The sequence below is a fragment of the Pelophylax lessonae genome, assembly GCF_965119305.1.
Source record: "Pelophylax lessonae genome assembly, chromosome: 5".
NCBI lineage: Eukaryota > Metazoa > Chordata > Amphibia > Anura > Ranidae > Pelophylax > Pelophylax lessonae.
This window is the reverse complement of record NC_138772.1, coordinates 354870683-354887381: the sequence shown is the minus strand read 5'-3', so window position 1 is coordinate 354887381 and position 16699 is coordinate 354870683. Positions and strand designations below refer to the sequence as shown.

Here is a 16699-nt window from a genome sequence, read left to right as displayed (position 1 = left end):
GACAAATCTGACACTAAGTAACACTTTTTGGGGACTAGTGCTTAAAAAAAAAAAAAAAAAAAAAAAACCCACAAAAAAAATGCATGGTTATTGTATAAATGACACTGGCAGGGAAAGGGTTAACACCAGGGGTGATCAAGGGGTTAAGTGTGCTCCTAGGGCGTGCTTTATAACTGAAGGGGGAGTGGATGCACTAGAGGAAAAATAGATCCGAGTTTCAGCTTACCTGAGACACAAGATCTCGCTCTTCCTCTGACAGAACAGCGGTCTGCCTTGTTTACATAGGCAGACCACTATTCCATCATTCCGAACGATCGGCGGGTCCCGATGGCCATCACGGCTCCTGGAGCCGCTGACTGGCTCCTGCTGTGTCCAATCACAGTAGGAGCGGCACGTGCCCCGACATCTCCTGCACGAAATCACGTACACTTACGTGACTTTGCACAGCCAGGCCGCTCTGCCGCAGCATATTTGGGGCAGGCGGTCCGGAAGTGGTCAGAGATGGCAAGGAAATCCACTTTAATACCGTTTGCTATACTGAATGTAAAGCCAAAAACTATTTTTTCCACATATAAAGAGGAAAAACTGGAACTTTCATGGGCTTTTACTAATATGCGAGGCTCTGTAAAGAGATTTACCATCACTTCCTGTCCTGCTGACAACAGTTGCGTCAGAGAGAAAGTGAGGAGAAAAAGCTGCAACTGGGACACACACACAAAAAAAAAAAAAAACTGTCTGGGGTTGTAGCCCTCCCCCATCCTTCTAAAGAAACACATTTTTTTTTGTTTGCTTGTGTTGTTGGGGAGTTATCCCTCACTTCCTGTCTGGTAAAATGTTGCCAGCTGGACAGGAAGTGAGGAAAATTCTCTCTAATGGAGTTCTAGATGTCAGTAAAAACCTGGTAACCCAGGGGTGCCAAACTCAATTTCATCAAAGGGCCGCATAAGCAGTATGATTGCCCTCAAAGGGCCAGTTGGATCTGGGGTCCGCTACAGACAGAGTGCAGAGTTCAGGAGTGCATTATGTACAGAGTGCAGGGTTTAGGGGTGCGCTATGCACAGCGTGCAACCTGACCCCCCCCCCCAAAGCTTTCTCGCACTTCTCTCTCCTACCTGGCCTGGCTCTAGTACCTACCTGTGTAGGCGGCTCTGCCTTGTCTTGCAAACAGGTTGACCTTTCACTCAGAATCTCGAGATCTGTCCCTGCCATGAGTGTGTGCAGGGATCTGTTACTTCCGGGACCCGCTGTGCTTGAAATTAACAACAGGGAGTAGAGGGTCAAAGCTGGAGGTGGTGGAATGGAGTTCCACCATGTTCCGGCTGCAAAAAGAGGTGTGAGGGCCACTTAACTAGGCCTGGAGGGCCAGATTCGGCCCGCTGGCCTTGTTTGACGTGTGTGGTAATCCTTTCCCACTCTTTCCAAAGCGAAGGAGGAAAGTTTTGAATAGACCTGCTCTCTGCCTTTTTATCAATTTTAAGGCTTGTGTAAACAAATATTTATATTTACAATACAACTACTTACCACTCAATACAAGACAATGCAAAAGTAGCTTAGAAAGTGGTCAGTAGCAAGTCAGAGGGAGATCTAAAGTTCTTCTAAAAGGAGCTCACATGTATCTCAAAAGTTCAAAACGGAGTTGAATGCACCAGCATTCATGATGCATTTACTCATTTACAAAAGCCCCTAAGAGATCACAAGGCCACTATGCGAACAGTAAATGGTTTGTTCATCAAATCAGAGACCAAATGGCTGCCATGCGCGAGAAGAAGAATTCTCCACTCATACAAGTTAATGAAAAATGCCAGCTTTAGCCAAAATGTATGCCAAAAATATTTTCAGACAGTAACTGTTTAGTTGTGGAAAACAAACTTTCAGAACAAAAATGATTAAAATAAAAAAATAAAAAATAAAATCAGGTTTGGGAGAGAATTGTTACAAGGAGATGAAGGATAAGAAAAAAAGGGATAAAATTTTGAAATTAAAGTGGTTACTATTAAAATGAGGTGGGAAGGTTATCCTCATGCAAGGTGGGTGTTAACAGTACATACCCAGAAAGCATCTCTTGGGATGAGTTTTGAATTCTTCATCCTTACTATCTGAGGCTATAAAAATTAAACAATAGAAGAAAAGAAAGAAGAAAACAGAGCATTGATACAGAGTTTTAAAATTGCTTTTTATGACTTCATCAAACTGTGCCAGTTTCATCTAACGCCAAGTCACGAGCTAAGATTTACGCACCTGCAGCCTAAACGACTCTGATCCATTTTATAGCACCCTACCTTGAAATGCATTTATTACAGCAATTATCACAGTCTGAAGCTGACCTTCAGGGCTCGCTGGGTTAATGTAATCATGTTACTGGATTTCATTACACTTATTCATCAGTTTAACAGTGAAATGCTCACTTTTGGTTTGTACATCACTAAATAAAATCACAAATCCTTTTTTAATTATTTAAAGTGAGAATGTATTTAACAGCAGAGATAGCAGCAGCATTTGCCCCAACAAATGATATAGGTGAAATATCAACGTTCAAACACATTTTAAATATGTTGAGAAGACTAACGTTACTTTCATTGATGGTACAATAGTGTCAATAGGTTTACGCATTTTCCAAAGACAATGTTAAATATAGCATAATGGCTTAAGATGAAATGATAAAAAAATAAATAAAAAAATAAATACCGTATTTTCCGGCGTATAAGACAACTGGGCGTATAAGACGTCCCCCCTAATTTTCAAGTTAAAACATAGGTTTTGGGCTATACTCATATAAAAGACTACCCCCCTTCTGAAGCAAGGCAACACCATTGAAAAACATCAGATTTCTCATAGATCTCCAAGGTACCCCAAGTACTGTAATACATGTAATCTCTCATAATATCTCCAAGGTACCCTAAGTATAAGTATTACCAATAGATGTAATCTCAAGACGCTGGCTGCGTGGGAATCCTGTACCGGTATACTGTATGTACCGTCGCTTCGGCTACATACAGTATACCACGCTGAGCCATTCACAGTGAGCTATGTATTCTATTATTGAATGCAAAGCCTGCTCGGATTGGCAGAGTCAGAGAGGTGGGCTGATGTTACTCCACCAATCCGAGCAGGATTTGCATTCAATAATAGAATACATCGCTCTCCCTGATTGGCTCAGCGCTGTACACTGTAAGTAGCCGAAGCTACGGTACATACAGTATACCGGTAGAGGATTTCCACACAGCCAGCGTCTTGAGAGATTACATCTACCGGTAATACTCATACTTAGGTTACCTTGGAGATATTATACTCGGCTTATAAGACGACCCCCCATTTTTGGGGGATTTTTTTGAGGTTCAAAAGTAGTCTTATACGCCAGAAAATACAGTAAATAAAAGTGGGCCACTATTTAACAACAAATAAGAAAAATACAGGTGGCAACCTAAAAACGTTAAAAGACTTCTATCTTTTCACTGCAGCAACATGTGGTAAAAGAAGCGTTTTTTTCAACCAGTATTGAAAGGCTTGGAGCACCACTCTAAGGCTCCGTTCACATGTGGGCGTAGCGGATCGCGGGCAGAATCACCACGATTCTGCCCGCGTTCCGGAAATCATGGCAAATTGCGGGATGCCTGTGCGATGCCCGTGATTTGCAATGGCACCCCAAACGCTGTGCGATGTTGCCAAGATTTCTGGCTGCCGAATCGCAGTAACATCGTGCAAACAGAATCGTGGGACGCATGACGCACAAAAGAAGCTCTTGTACCTTTTTTGGGCATCATGCGTGCCGCGATTCTGTCTGCGTGATGTTACCGTGATTCGGCAGCCGGAAACAGCGGCAACATTGCACAGCGTTTGGGGTGCCATTGCAAATCATGGGCATCGCACAGGCGTCCAGCGATTTGCAATGATTTCCGGATCGCGGGCAGAATCGCTGTGATTCTGCCCGTGATCTGCTACGCCCACATGTGAACGGAGCCTTAGAGCCGAGATCCCTACTCTAGTGATCCACAATTAGCGCAGGTTATGCAACTGAAATACTCAAAGTCACATGTATGTAACATGAAGACACCACACTGAGCAGCCCGATCTAGGGTAAGAGCAAAGAGCGGTCTCAGCCTTGACTTCTCCCAGACCACACCTCTGACACATTTCGTCCTTCCCTTGGGGGTTAGTCTGTCTTAATATGACCAGGCCCCGTAGGCAGGAGAAACAGTTCAGGGACGTGTCCTGGAAGGAGCCAAGGCCGAGGCCATTCTTCACTCTTACCATAGACTAGGAGCTCTCCATTTTACCTACACAAAAGAAGCATTTTGTCTCACTTTACCAAAACACAAGTTAACACTTGAACTGTTGTGCCATTCAGTTTGAATGGCACCCCAATGTACTATTAGATCAGCACACCCACATCACAGCATACCACAACGTTTACCCATGCTTCTGGTATGTTGAATATAAATGAAAAGGGTCGTATAGCCTTTGTTTCAAGTTATGTTGCCAACCCATTTAAATAAATGGGCTGAATACAGCGCCTTTAAAGCCAATAATGCAGGCGTGTTAAGAGAATGCAAAACATAAAATGTGCCCAAATACATATTCTGTTTTACTAAGGAAGATTATAGCTTGACTTATTTACTGAAGGGCCACTTCCTAAGTTACATTTTTTAAGTGCTACAATAAAAGGCAAAAAGGAGTGACAAGGAATGAAACCACAATTTAAACTGGAACACCAAGCCACCAGTTTCTGGTGGCTTTTTTCCCCAACAGGAGCAGAGTAAATAAGTGGAACCAATTTTATTTTCTGAACAGATGAACAGGCAGAGTAAAAGGACCCAACTAGGCTTCTGGAATGTGAGGTACAGGTAGGCACAGTTAAGCAAAACCACCAACAACATATTAAAAGTGTACGTTCCCCTAAATATTTTTTCTTCTATATGTGTTCACATACTGTGTGATTTTTTTTTCCAAATCATAGTCTCTATTATTTTCATGTACTTCTTCTATCTGAAGTACCAAATTTATCCTGCCAGTCACTTTTCTTCCTTCTAAACTGAACACACACAAAGCACAATAATCCGAGTTGTGGTCAGTTTTCATGCTTTGACAGGCCATTCAGAGGTTCAGGACACTGTGCAGGCACACAGCATGCCTGTATTGGGTAGTTTGTTCAGCCACTACACCCTATGATCAATCACAGCCTGCCTTTGGCACACACCTCATTCCAATCACAGCCTGCCTCTTAACCATGACCCCTGCTCAAGCACAGTCTGCATCTTGCCTCAGGCTAAACAGACTATACAGGTAGGCTGTGTGTCTGCACAGTGTCCTGTAACTCCACAACCCCACTATCAGGAAGAAGAAATGCATGGTGACATGACAGAACTTATTAACCTTTTAAAAAAAAGGTAAGAAAGAATTTCTGAAAATAAATAAATGCAGTTATGATACCTACACGGTTATAACTAGGTTCATAACTACTTTAAGGGTTCGGCTTAGTATTGGGAGAAGCCCTGCTTAGCCACCTCAATAAAAAGGTTTCCATACTAAACTGTAAGCCCCTTTAACTTCCAACGATAAAATGGAAGAAAAAAGGTACTCCCTTTAAAAAATAGCCGGCGCAGAATGATGATACTCCTGCACATGCACAGGTGTGCAGTCATCCCGGGACACAGGCATGGTTCCAAAATGTAAACTGAGTTGTAGATGTGCAGCTCCGTGTATATTCTACAATGGACTGCAAAAAGGCAGGTAAGTATTTTATTGCAGAAGGGACACTGCAAGCCTCTTCGGCAATAAAGAGCCTGAAAAGACTTCCTATATGTGCTTGCAGACAGCATATTTCAAGGACAGAGGAAAACCAATACCTGCAATTACAACCTTTATCCTGTACATACAATATATTTTCCAAGCCGTACATTGGAGTGTTAGAGGTGTTGTTTTCAAGTGAAAAATCAAAAGGTTGAATATTTAAAAGTGCCATATTCAGGGTGTATAGCGGTCTTTAACAACTCCATAAGTAGTAAAAAAAAAAAAAAAAAAAAAAAAGATAAGAAGGTCATATCTATGGGATGCGATTCACATTCAATAAACTTAAACTGAGCATTCCCCTGTATGCTTCTATTTGCGGGCTATATCTGTTCTAGCACATCAAATATAAAAAACAGCAGGCGAAAATTAGTTTAAAGACCATTTAGTGAAATATCAGAATGTTTTCTAGTGAAATTGATTTTGGTACTGTACAGTCCTCCCATCAGCAGAATAGGTGGAAATTTTCTTTGTTCTTGACCACAATTAATACGTTTTTTTTTTACCTTAAGTGAAACCGAAGAAAACAAAAAAAGGAAAGTTGGATTTTTTAGGTTTATACAGTTGTAATTTAAAATTATTCAACCCCCCCAATGCTGTAAAGGGTTTTAGGGAATTTAGTGTACATTTGTAATTGTATTCAGAATGAAATCCTACAAGGACTTCTTAAAGAACCATATGCAACTAAAATGACATCAATTGGTTTCGTAATACAGTAGTAAATGTTTCTTTTGTGAATTCTTCATTGACACAATTATTCAACCCCTTAAAGACTACCACTCTGAAGAACAGAGGTTCATTGAAGTGTTTTCAATCAGGTATTGAAAACACCTGTGGATGTCAGGGAGCAGCAATAAAGCCTAATACGCACCAATTAGGCAGCTTTAAAATGACTGTTATACTCAGCTCCTTCTAGACATTTACTGGTGTGGTTACAAACATGGTGAAGTCAAGAGAATGGTCCAGGAAGACAAGAGAAGAGGTGATTACTCTTCACAGGAAGGGCAATGGCTATAAGAAGATTGCAAAGATGTTAAACATACCAAGAGACACCATAGGAAGCATCATTCGCAAATTCAAGGCAAAGGGCACTGTTGAAACGCTACCTGGTCGTGGCAGAAAGAAGATGCTGACGACTGCTGTGCGCTACCTGAAGCGTAGAGTGAAGAAAAGTCCCCGTGTGACTGCTGAGGAACTGAGAAAAGATTTGTCAGATGTGGGTACTGAAGTTTCTGCTCAGACAATGCGGCGCACACTGCGTAATGAAGGCCTCCATGCCAGAACTCCCAGGCGCACCCCCTTGCTGTCTCCAAAGAATAAGACGAGTCGACTGCAGTATGCCAAAAGTCATGTGGACAAACCACAGAAGTTTTGGGATAGTATTCTGTGGACTGATGAAACAAAATTAGAACTGTATGGGCCCATGGATCAACGCTATGTTTGGAGGAGGAAGAACAAGGCCTATGAAGAAAAGAACACCTTGCCTACTGTGAAGCATGGTGGGGGGTCAATCATACTTTGGGGCTGTTTTGCTTCTGCAGGTACAGGGAAGCTTCAGCGTGTGCAAGGTACCATGAATTCTCTTCAGTACCAGGAGATATTGGATGACAATGTGATGCAGTCCGTCACAAACCTGAGGCTTGGGAGACGTTGGACCTTTCAACAGGACAATGATCCCAAGCATACCTCAAGTCCACTAGAGCATGGTTGCAGATTAAAGGCTGGAACATTTTGGAGTGGCCATCACAGTCACCAGACTTAAATCTGATTGAGAACCTCTGGTGGGACTTAAAGAAAGCAGTTGCAGTGCACAAGCCTAAGAATGTGACTGAACTGGAGGCTTTTACCCATGACGAATGGGCGAAGATACCCGTAGATCGCTGCAAGACACTTGTGTCAAGCTATGCTTCACGTTTAAAAGGTGTTATAACTGTAAAAGGATGTTGTACTAAGTACTAAGATTGAATGTCACTTGGGGGTTGAATAAAACTGATAATGATGTGAGCACAGAAAAGACATTTGTGGTTATTTCATTATAAATGTTATGTTATATTTGTCTGACCTACACGTGCCTCTTTGATTTAATTGTAAGCAGGATGACTGAATGATCAAAATCAATGTCAAACTGGCCAAAACAATCAATTTCAGTGGGGGTTGAATAATTTTGAATAGAACTGTAAAACCAGCGATTTTTAATACATAATCCCATTTAAAATGAATTGCGCTATCAGGCCCATAAAAAGCCATACATAATGGTTGAGCAAACCACAGACAACTTGACAACCCCCCAGAAAAGCACCTATACCCCTTTTGTTCATAAACTCAATTTATTCCAATACTGTACAGGTACACCATCAAATTGTAATAGATAGACACATCCAGAAGGAGTGCAAAATTCTAATGCATTTCACACTGCTTCTCTGGGGGGCTGTAAGTGAGATAGGAGGAATCTGGCGCACAGGCAGGTGTATGCCCAAAATTAAATTTAAACAAGTCTATTGAAACAGTTAACATAAAGACTAAGCTTGCCCCTTTTTCTAAGTCCAAAAAGTCCATAAGACCATCCATCATAGGTGAAGTAATTGTATGCAGCAGCCATCCAAAAATGTGTGTCCAGAAAAGGGAAAAATGGGGGGGGGGGGCACCACCTGAGTGCAGCATTAATATTTTTTTGAGCATGGGATTTTAAAAAAAAAAAAAAAAAAACACTCACAAGAAGATGATAAATGTGATCATCATGAAGTACTCAGCCCTGAGAGGTCCCGCCTTCCTACAGGCTCCACCAATTGTAGTCACCGTTCCCTGGAAGGAGTGGAATAGAGGCACAGAATGCCACTGTATGTCTAGGAAGTCTCAATGCATGGGCGGAAATGACGTCACCGAAACAAGTCGGGGCTGGAACTGGAAATTGCAGGCTACACGCTCGGCGCTCACAGCTCCTTCTATTGGCCTCTCTCTAGGTGGCTGTTAAGTTTTCTGTGGATTGCTCAACCATTATGTATGGCTTTTTAGGGGCTTCATACCCCAATTAATTTTAAACAGAATTAGGTTTATAAAAACAGGCATATTTATTTTATATGTGTTTGCAAGTCTATTTCAATAGGATTCAGCACACAAAAATTTCCACTTTCCCCTTTCTTTTTTTGTTGTGTTTCTCTATACATTTTTGGGATGTGGTGTTGAGCAAATCAACTGAACCTTTTACTGGTTTTGTTCATCCGCTTTTATACCTTAAAAGCAGTTTAAAAAAAAAATAAATAAAAAAATAAAAGTGTGTCATGTTGCTTGAGAGAAGAACCCCCGTTCTGATACTCGCATCTGCTGCACTCCCCCTCCTATCCATTTGCGCTCTCAAGCCTTAACTATATATAAACTATGTAAAGGACGATGCCTGACCTTAAACAGTACTAAACATTCCCCCCCCCCCACTTCATTTGAATCTGCTGAAGCCTAAAGATTGGCCCAAATGCATCCTAGGAAGGGTAACATGCTCCCCCATACTGCGATATACCAGGTGCTTCCAGACAGCTCCAGCAGAGGGATAGAGCTGCATGGAAGCACAAAAGAGGTATCAATGGGATGGTGATTGTAAAAGCAAAACAAAAAGTACTGACAATACAATATAAGCTTACTAAAAAAAACCTACTGACGAAGTCGTGACGTGCAAGCGTATGACGCCACGCGTATAGGGGGCGGAGACACCGACGGACGAGTGGCGACTACCCAGCAGAGCTCATTTGTAACTATCTGCACAAGCCAGATTGTGCCATATATGTGAGTGGATTTATCATTATTTCAATAAAGCGTTATTCGTAGCAGTGAGCACTTAGATCTTGTGTATATTTTTTACATATCTTTCCTGCATACGGAGCTCATGAGAGTACCAGCCCAGCAAACGGTATCCATAGATCTGAATCTTTCTGCATTGAGGATTTACTGCATTTAAATCATCTCAATGAGGTGAGAGGCCATCTTGTGGCTAGATGGTGGTGGTGTTTTTGAGCACTATTTCAGTATTGAGACACCTATCAAGCACCTTATATTTATCTCACATTTTGGATATTTTGTGGATTGGACTTTTCTTCCTACTGCACTTTAATTGTGGAATATATTTTATGGACACTTTATATATGCACCTTTAAGATAAATTGTTATATTTTATTAAGCACATTGTCACTTTATTGATTTTATATAGCGCTGTATATTTTTTACCACTTTGATTCATCTTACTTCCGTCAGTGAGGAAGTCTCATATAGCTGCTGTATATTGTTAATTTGCACAGGTTTGCTGAATTTGCACCTTTTAATTGTGAAATAGCACCGTGTCACTTTATAATATTAATTATTGATTGCGCTGATTATTTACAAAAAAAAAAAAAAAAAAAAATCACCTTTAAATGTTGCGAGTGCTGCCTGTCTGCTGGCCATGTCTTTCCACAACTTCCTGGATTCCCAGCATGCTTTGCAGCTTCTCCTCTGCTGATTACATTCATTTTCTAAGGTCTACATATTCCATGGTGCCTTGTTGCAATTCCTGTACTGTCTCTGCCTCCTGAAACTCCTCTCCGCATCTCTATAGTTCAGAAGGCAGGCTCAGTGAATTCTCTCTCTATTTTGTGATACACCTTCAGGCAAAAAGTGTCATTTTAATATCAGCTCCAGGTTGGTCCACACCAGTCATGCCCCAATAAAGAACAGAACAGATGTTGGCCCCGCTTGTAACTGCCTAGATAGAAGGTGACGTGGAATAGGTTGATTGCACACCAATGTAGGTAAACAGTCAACTTATTATGAATCCAAAAAGTCAAGCCATCACACCAACCAAGACCGGACCCCGTTGATGAGTTTTTACACCTAATGGCACTTCATTTTAACACCTATCCAACTTGTTCAGAACATTAAAATACTTTCAACATATATTAACAACAGCTGAGCCTGATGGGTATGAAACACATCAACAGGTCCTGTTCTCTGTGTTGGTTGCTGTGATGAGGTCTTGATTTTTTGGGATACTTCAGTGTGCGATCATCCTAGTCTACTTCACCTTCATCAACATTAGATTACCAAGATTTGTTTAATTCAGCACTAAAAAAAAAAAAAAAAGTCTAGGAGGTTAAGATACACGTTTTGGTATTACAAAGAGATAAGTAAGTGAGTTACTGGAAGAAGAGACTAGACGCAAGAAGAGACTAGACGTAATTTTAATAGAGCTGCCAGGGAAAGATGCAAATGGGGAAAAAAAAAAAAAAAAAAAAAAAAACACAAAACACCACACACACGGGGGGGGGTCTAGCGGTCCATTCAACAACAGACATAGCAAAAGCATTTCAAAGTTACTATGATGCTTTATATACCGTATGGCAAAAAGGAATCATATGAAATAGAACAAAACAGAAAACAAAAATTTATAAAAGGAATCAAAAAACTACTTAAATTACCAAAATGATAAACTATTAGCTCTAGAGCCTCCAATCTCCCAGGAGGAGTTAACTGAGGCATTTATATAAAATAAAATAAAAAAAACCTCGCCGACTGGGAAAAGTCCAGGCCCAGACGGGTAAACTACCGGGTACTACAGAAGGTTCAAGCAAATATTAGTACCAAAGCTTTGCACATATATGAATGGGATAGGAGAAAGGGGGGGGGGGGGGGGAAATGAGAGTAGAATCATTACAGGCCCATATAACTAATACCTAAAGAAGGAAAAGATGTAACTCTATGTTCAAATTATAGACCAATAGCACTGTTAAATACCGATACAAAACTAAACGCAAAAGTTCCAGCAACTCGATTAAAAGAATGGCAGAGTGGATCCATCCATATCAGACAGGATTTATCCTAGGTAGGAGGGGAAAGACAATGGGATAAGGACATTATTGCGATTCCACAAAGCTAGAAGTCTTACTACACCAGCCCTCCTGCTGTCAATAGATGCTAAGAAAGCATTTGACAGGGTGGACTGGGAGTTCATGCTTCGAACAATAGAAGATTTGAGTATCGGCCTGAGCATGACTCAATGGATAAGGGTATTGTATAGGAATCCAACAGCATCGGTAAAGGAAATGGCAATTTATCCCCCCCAGTTTGAAATGTGCAACGGGACGAGACAGGGGTGCCCTGTCTCATTCCGGTTTGTCCTGGCGCTAGAGCCTTTACTAGCGACCATAAGGAATAATGTAGATATAGGAGGAGTAAGGGTTGGACAGGAGGATCATAAAGTAGCAGCATATGCCGAGGACATTTTGTTTTTTTATTACTAACCCCAGAATAACCCTCTCAAATGTTATTAAAGAAATATGGGGAACTATCAAATTTTAAGATCAATCCAATAAAGTCAGAAATTTTGAACATTGGGTCTTAAGTAAGAAAGAAGAACAGGCACTAGAGGGAATTTCCATTCACTTGGGATAAAAAAAAAATGTAACTCCATCATTAGAAAACCTCTACCATGTCAAATGAGATTAAAAGCAGATAAAAAAATAAAAATAAAAAAAATAAAAATAAAAAAATATTGGGAGTGGCCCACCTCTTGGCTGAGGGGGGAGGAAAAAAAAAAAAAAAATCAATCAATCAAGATGATTAGGTTGCCCAAAATCCTATACAAATTTGAAATGGTACCAATTGCTATTCCATCGGTACATTTTAAAATAAAAAACAAACAATGATATGAAAGTGCATCTGGCAGGAGAAAAAGCCTAGAATACAACATACGGCTCTCAGTAAGGATAAATCACAGGGAGGATTAGCGGCACGAGACATTAAAAGATTATATTGCGGTCATAATTTCACGCATGATAGAGTGGACAAAAATAAGATTCCGATAAAAGATGGGTCAAGATTGAAACCACACTAAGCAAAACAATTAAATAAGAACATTTAGATTCCACCAAAGTACAGGGAAATGCACGAAGAAACATATGTAATGCGCAAGATCATTAGAAGGTAAAAATATTTTACACCTGGGAATGAGATACAATTTGTTAACTGGGCAAAAAAATACGCAGCTAAAAAAGACAGAACACAAGGGGGAAAGATTAGATCATATGGGCGGCACAGTGGTGTAGTAGTTAGCACTTTCACCTAGCAGCAAGAGGGTTGCTGGTTCAAATCCCAACCACGACACTACCTGCCTGGAGTTTGCATGTTCTCCCTGTGCCTGCGTGGGTTTCCTCCGGGTACTCCGGCTTCCTCCCACACTCCAAAGACATGCTGGTAGGTTAATTGGATCCTGTATAAAAAAAATTGGCCCTACTGTGTATGTATGTGAGTTAGGAACCTTAGATTGTAAGCTCCTTGAGGGCAGGGACTGATGTGAATGTGCAATGTATATGTAAAGCGCTGCGTAAATTGACAGCGCTATACAAGTACCAGAAACAAATAAATAATATCACAAACTCAACACTAGAGAAGGAAATTTGAGGTTGAATGAATGGTGAGATCTTTAGGTAAAACCTTTTGTGAGATCCCCGCCTCAACCCATCAGATCCAAGAAGGACCTGAACCTAGTGGAAAATAACACGGCAATCCACTAATAAAAATAAAACCTAGTATGTCTCAAAAATACAACATGTTAGCGGAGATGGCGGGCCTGAGCAAACCTTTATTAATGGAAACATGGGAAAAGAAGATAGGATCACGCTTAAATGAGCACAAAGTGAATGCTATACTAAGAGCCGAATATTATTCTGCACTAGATGTGAACACTATTGAAATGAATTATAAATGCCTATCGAGAGATGCTATACAACGCCGGTAAAAGGACATAAATGTCACCCAGAGAAATCAAACTTCTGTTGGGGGGGGCTGTAATGCGTAGGGTTCAATGCCTTATATCTGGCGGGACTGTCCCAAAATCCATGACTACTTGCAGAAAGTACAACAGTTTATCAGGGAAATCACAGGAGTGAGCATCACGGTTGACCCATGGAACGTGCCTCTTTTTTAAAAACAGACAAATCACAAAAGCAGAATAAAAACATGATCGTCCCAAACCTGAAAAACGCAGCAAAGGGGGGGCAATACCAAAAAAAAAAAAAAAAATGGTTAGATGCAGAAAGCCCCACCCTTAGAGGTTGTAATATACACACACACACACACACACACACACACACGGAGTACCTTTGCAGCAGAGATAAGGAACAGGGGGAGATCTTCAAATAAATGGAGAAAATGGGTAGACTTTAAAAAGACTAACAAATATTTCGAAGCATTGAGGATTAGGGGGGGGGCAATTAAGGAACATGGAGATGTAGGAGAAGTGGTACAATAAAGAAATTGAGGGGTATGATAAAATGGGAGGGAGGGTTTAGACTCAGGGATATAGGGGGAAATGATCTCTTCTGCAATCTGTGAAGTATTTTTTGAACTTGTTTGTATACTTTGAATTGAAAATGAATAAAAAGTTCTATAAAAAAAAAAAAAAAAAATCAGCACTTTTTGTTACATTTATGCCTGCTCAATGGGTAATGGCAGCATTTCACCAACAGGCATGTTCTCAGTCTACAAGAATAAAAAGAATTGGGGTTCCTGTAGCCCCCAATTCTTTATGGGATGGGAGAAAGGGTTAAATAGGTAATAAAAAAATTAGTCAATGGATTGGTATATATATATATATATATATATATATATATATATATATATATATATATATATATATATATATATATATATATATATATAAATGTGTACTAGAACGGTAGCCATTTTAATGGTTCTTAAAGTGAACTATTGACCCTGGTTATTCTTGTGGGGTTTCTCCCGCTCTAGTTATCCCAGTATCTGGGCAGTTTGTGCTATTTTTAAGCTATTCCCGCCTTTTAGGATAGCTGTATCTGGGCAGTTTTGAGCAGGTCTCCCGCTCAAATTGCCCGCCTTTTGGTCAAGATTCCAGCTCAGTCCGGTTCTGGGAGCACTATTTAAGCCAGTGGCCGCGGGACTCCGGGTCACTCATCACCTCAGGACTTCTACTTCTTGTTCCCCCACCCTCCTGCCCCTTGGTTGTCGCGGCCTGTTTATAATTTTTGGCTCATGTGGTCGCCTTAGCAAGTGGCTTTGGTGGACAGTAGTAAGTTTTTGGTTTTATTCCTAATGTTGGATAATGGCTTTAAAAGTTTGAGTGAAGTTTGTCAACCTGAGCCGTAGGGGCTAGGTTGCTGTTTATATTATCTGAAGATGTATTTAAAAAAGAAAAACAAAGTATGAGATTTCTTTTCATGTATGTTAAGCCATTTATTAAAACAGCCGCGGCCTTTTTAAATCCAAAACATGTCTCTGGCCTGTTTTTTAATTAGTATTTAAGTAAGTAATTATTTATAACTGGTATAGGACAGCACATCTTTCATACCATTCCCATACTGAGGCTACACAAACTTCAGCTTTGTTTGGACAGAGGTTTAACCAGTTTTCAGATGTCCGAGTCTGAAGCAATCAATTTACTACTCAGAAAATAAAAAACATGATATGAAAGTGCAGCATCCTTTGGAAACCTGCATACATTATGTATGGAGTTACAACATCCTCGGAAACCTGCAGGCCCCCACTACTCTCCTTGCCAATCCTGGACAGGGAGAAGACACTGAAATCTTTGGTATATTACAGTTGTATATGCAGGAGACTCAGGACAACCCTCCCTATTCTCTGTACATGTCCTGACCAGAAGGGGCAACTGGAAGCATCCGCTTATAGAAGAATGACTTCTGTACCTCTCCGATATCTGTATGTAATATACAGTATCTCACAAAAGTAAGTACACCCCTCACATTTTTGTAAATATTTTATTATATATCTTTTCATGTGACAACACTGAAGAAATGACACTTTGCTACAATGTAAAGTAGTGAGTGTACAGCTTATATAAAACAGTGTAAATTTGCTGTCCACACAAAATAACATAAAGCCATTGATGTCTAAACTGCTGGCAACAAAAGTGAAAAATGTCCTAATTGGGCCCAACATGTCAATATTTTTTTGTGGCCACCATTAGTTTCCAGCGCTGCCTTAACCCTCTTGGGCATGGAGTTCACCAGAGCTTCACAGGTTGCCACTGGAGTCCTCTTCCACTCCTCCATGATGACATCACGGAGCTGGTGGATGTTAGAGACCTTTGGGCTCCTCCACCTTCCATTTGAGGATGCCCCACAGATGCTCAATAGGGTTTAGGTCTGGAGACTTGCTTGGCCAGTCCATCACCTTTAACCTCATCTACTTAAGCAAGGCTGTGGTCATCTTGGAGATGTGTTTGGGGTCATTATGTTGGAATACTGCCCCGCGGCCCAGTCTCACAAGGGAGGGGATCATGCTCTGCTTCAGTATGTCACAGTACATGTTGGCATTCATGGTTCCCTCAATGAACTGTAGCTCCCAGTGCTGGCAACACTTATGCAGCCCCAGACCCTGACACACCCACCACCATGCTTGACTGTAGGCAAGACACACTTCTCTTTGTACTCCTCACCTGGTTGCCGCCACACACGCTTGACACCATCTGAATCAAATACGTTTATCTTGGTCTCATCAGACCACAGGGCATGGTTCCAGTAATCCATGTCCTTAGTCTACTTGTCATCAGCAAACTGTTTGCGGGCTTTCTTGTGCATCATCTTTAGAAAAGGCTTCCTTCTGGGACGACAGCCATGCAGTGTGCGGCGTATGGTCTGAGCACTGACAAGCTGACCCCCCCCACCCCTTCAACCCCTGCAGCAGTGCTGACAGCACTCATGCGTCTATTTCCCAAAGACAACCTCTGGATATGATGCTCAGCATGTGCACTCAACTTCTTTGGTCGACCATGGCGAGGCCTGTTATGAGTGGAACCTGTCCTGTTAAGCCGCTGTATGGTCTTGGTCACCATGCTGCAGCTCAGTTTCAGGGTCTTGGCAATATTCTTATAGCCTATATCTTTATGTAGAGCAACTAT

General features: G+C 41.0%; 1 protein-coding gene across 2 annotated transcripts in view; it reads right to left on the bottom strand.

Annotated features, from left to right (window-relative positions):
- Positions 1–16699, bottom strand: part of SLC66A2 (solute carrier family 66 member 2) — a 217625-nt gene that overhangs the window by 178508 nt on the left and 22418 nt on the right. The window contains exon 4 of one of the 2 annotated variants that reach the window (XM_082258198.1): positions 2049–2102. The exons of the other annotated variant lie outside the window; for it this stretch is intronic. Coding sequence (XP_082114324.1) covers positions 2049–2102 — 54 coding nt within the window. The remainder of the gene's footprint in view (positions 1–2048; positions 2103–16699) is intronic. 2 annotated transcript variants of the gene reach the window in all.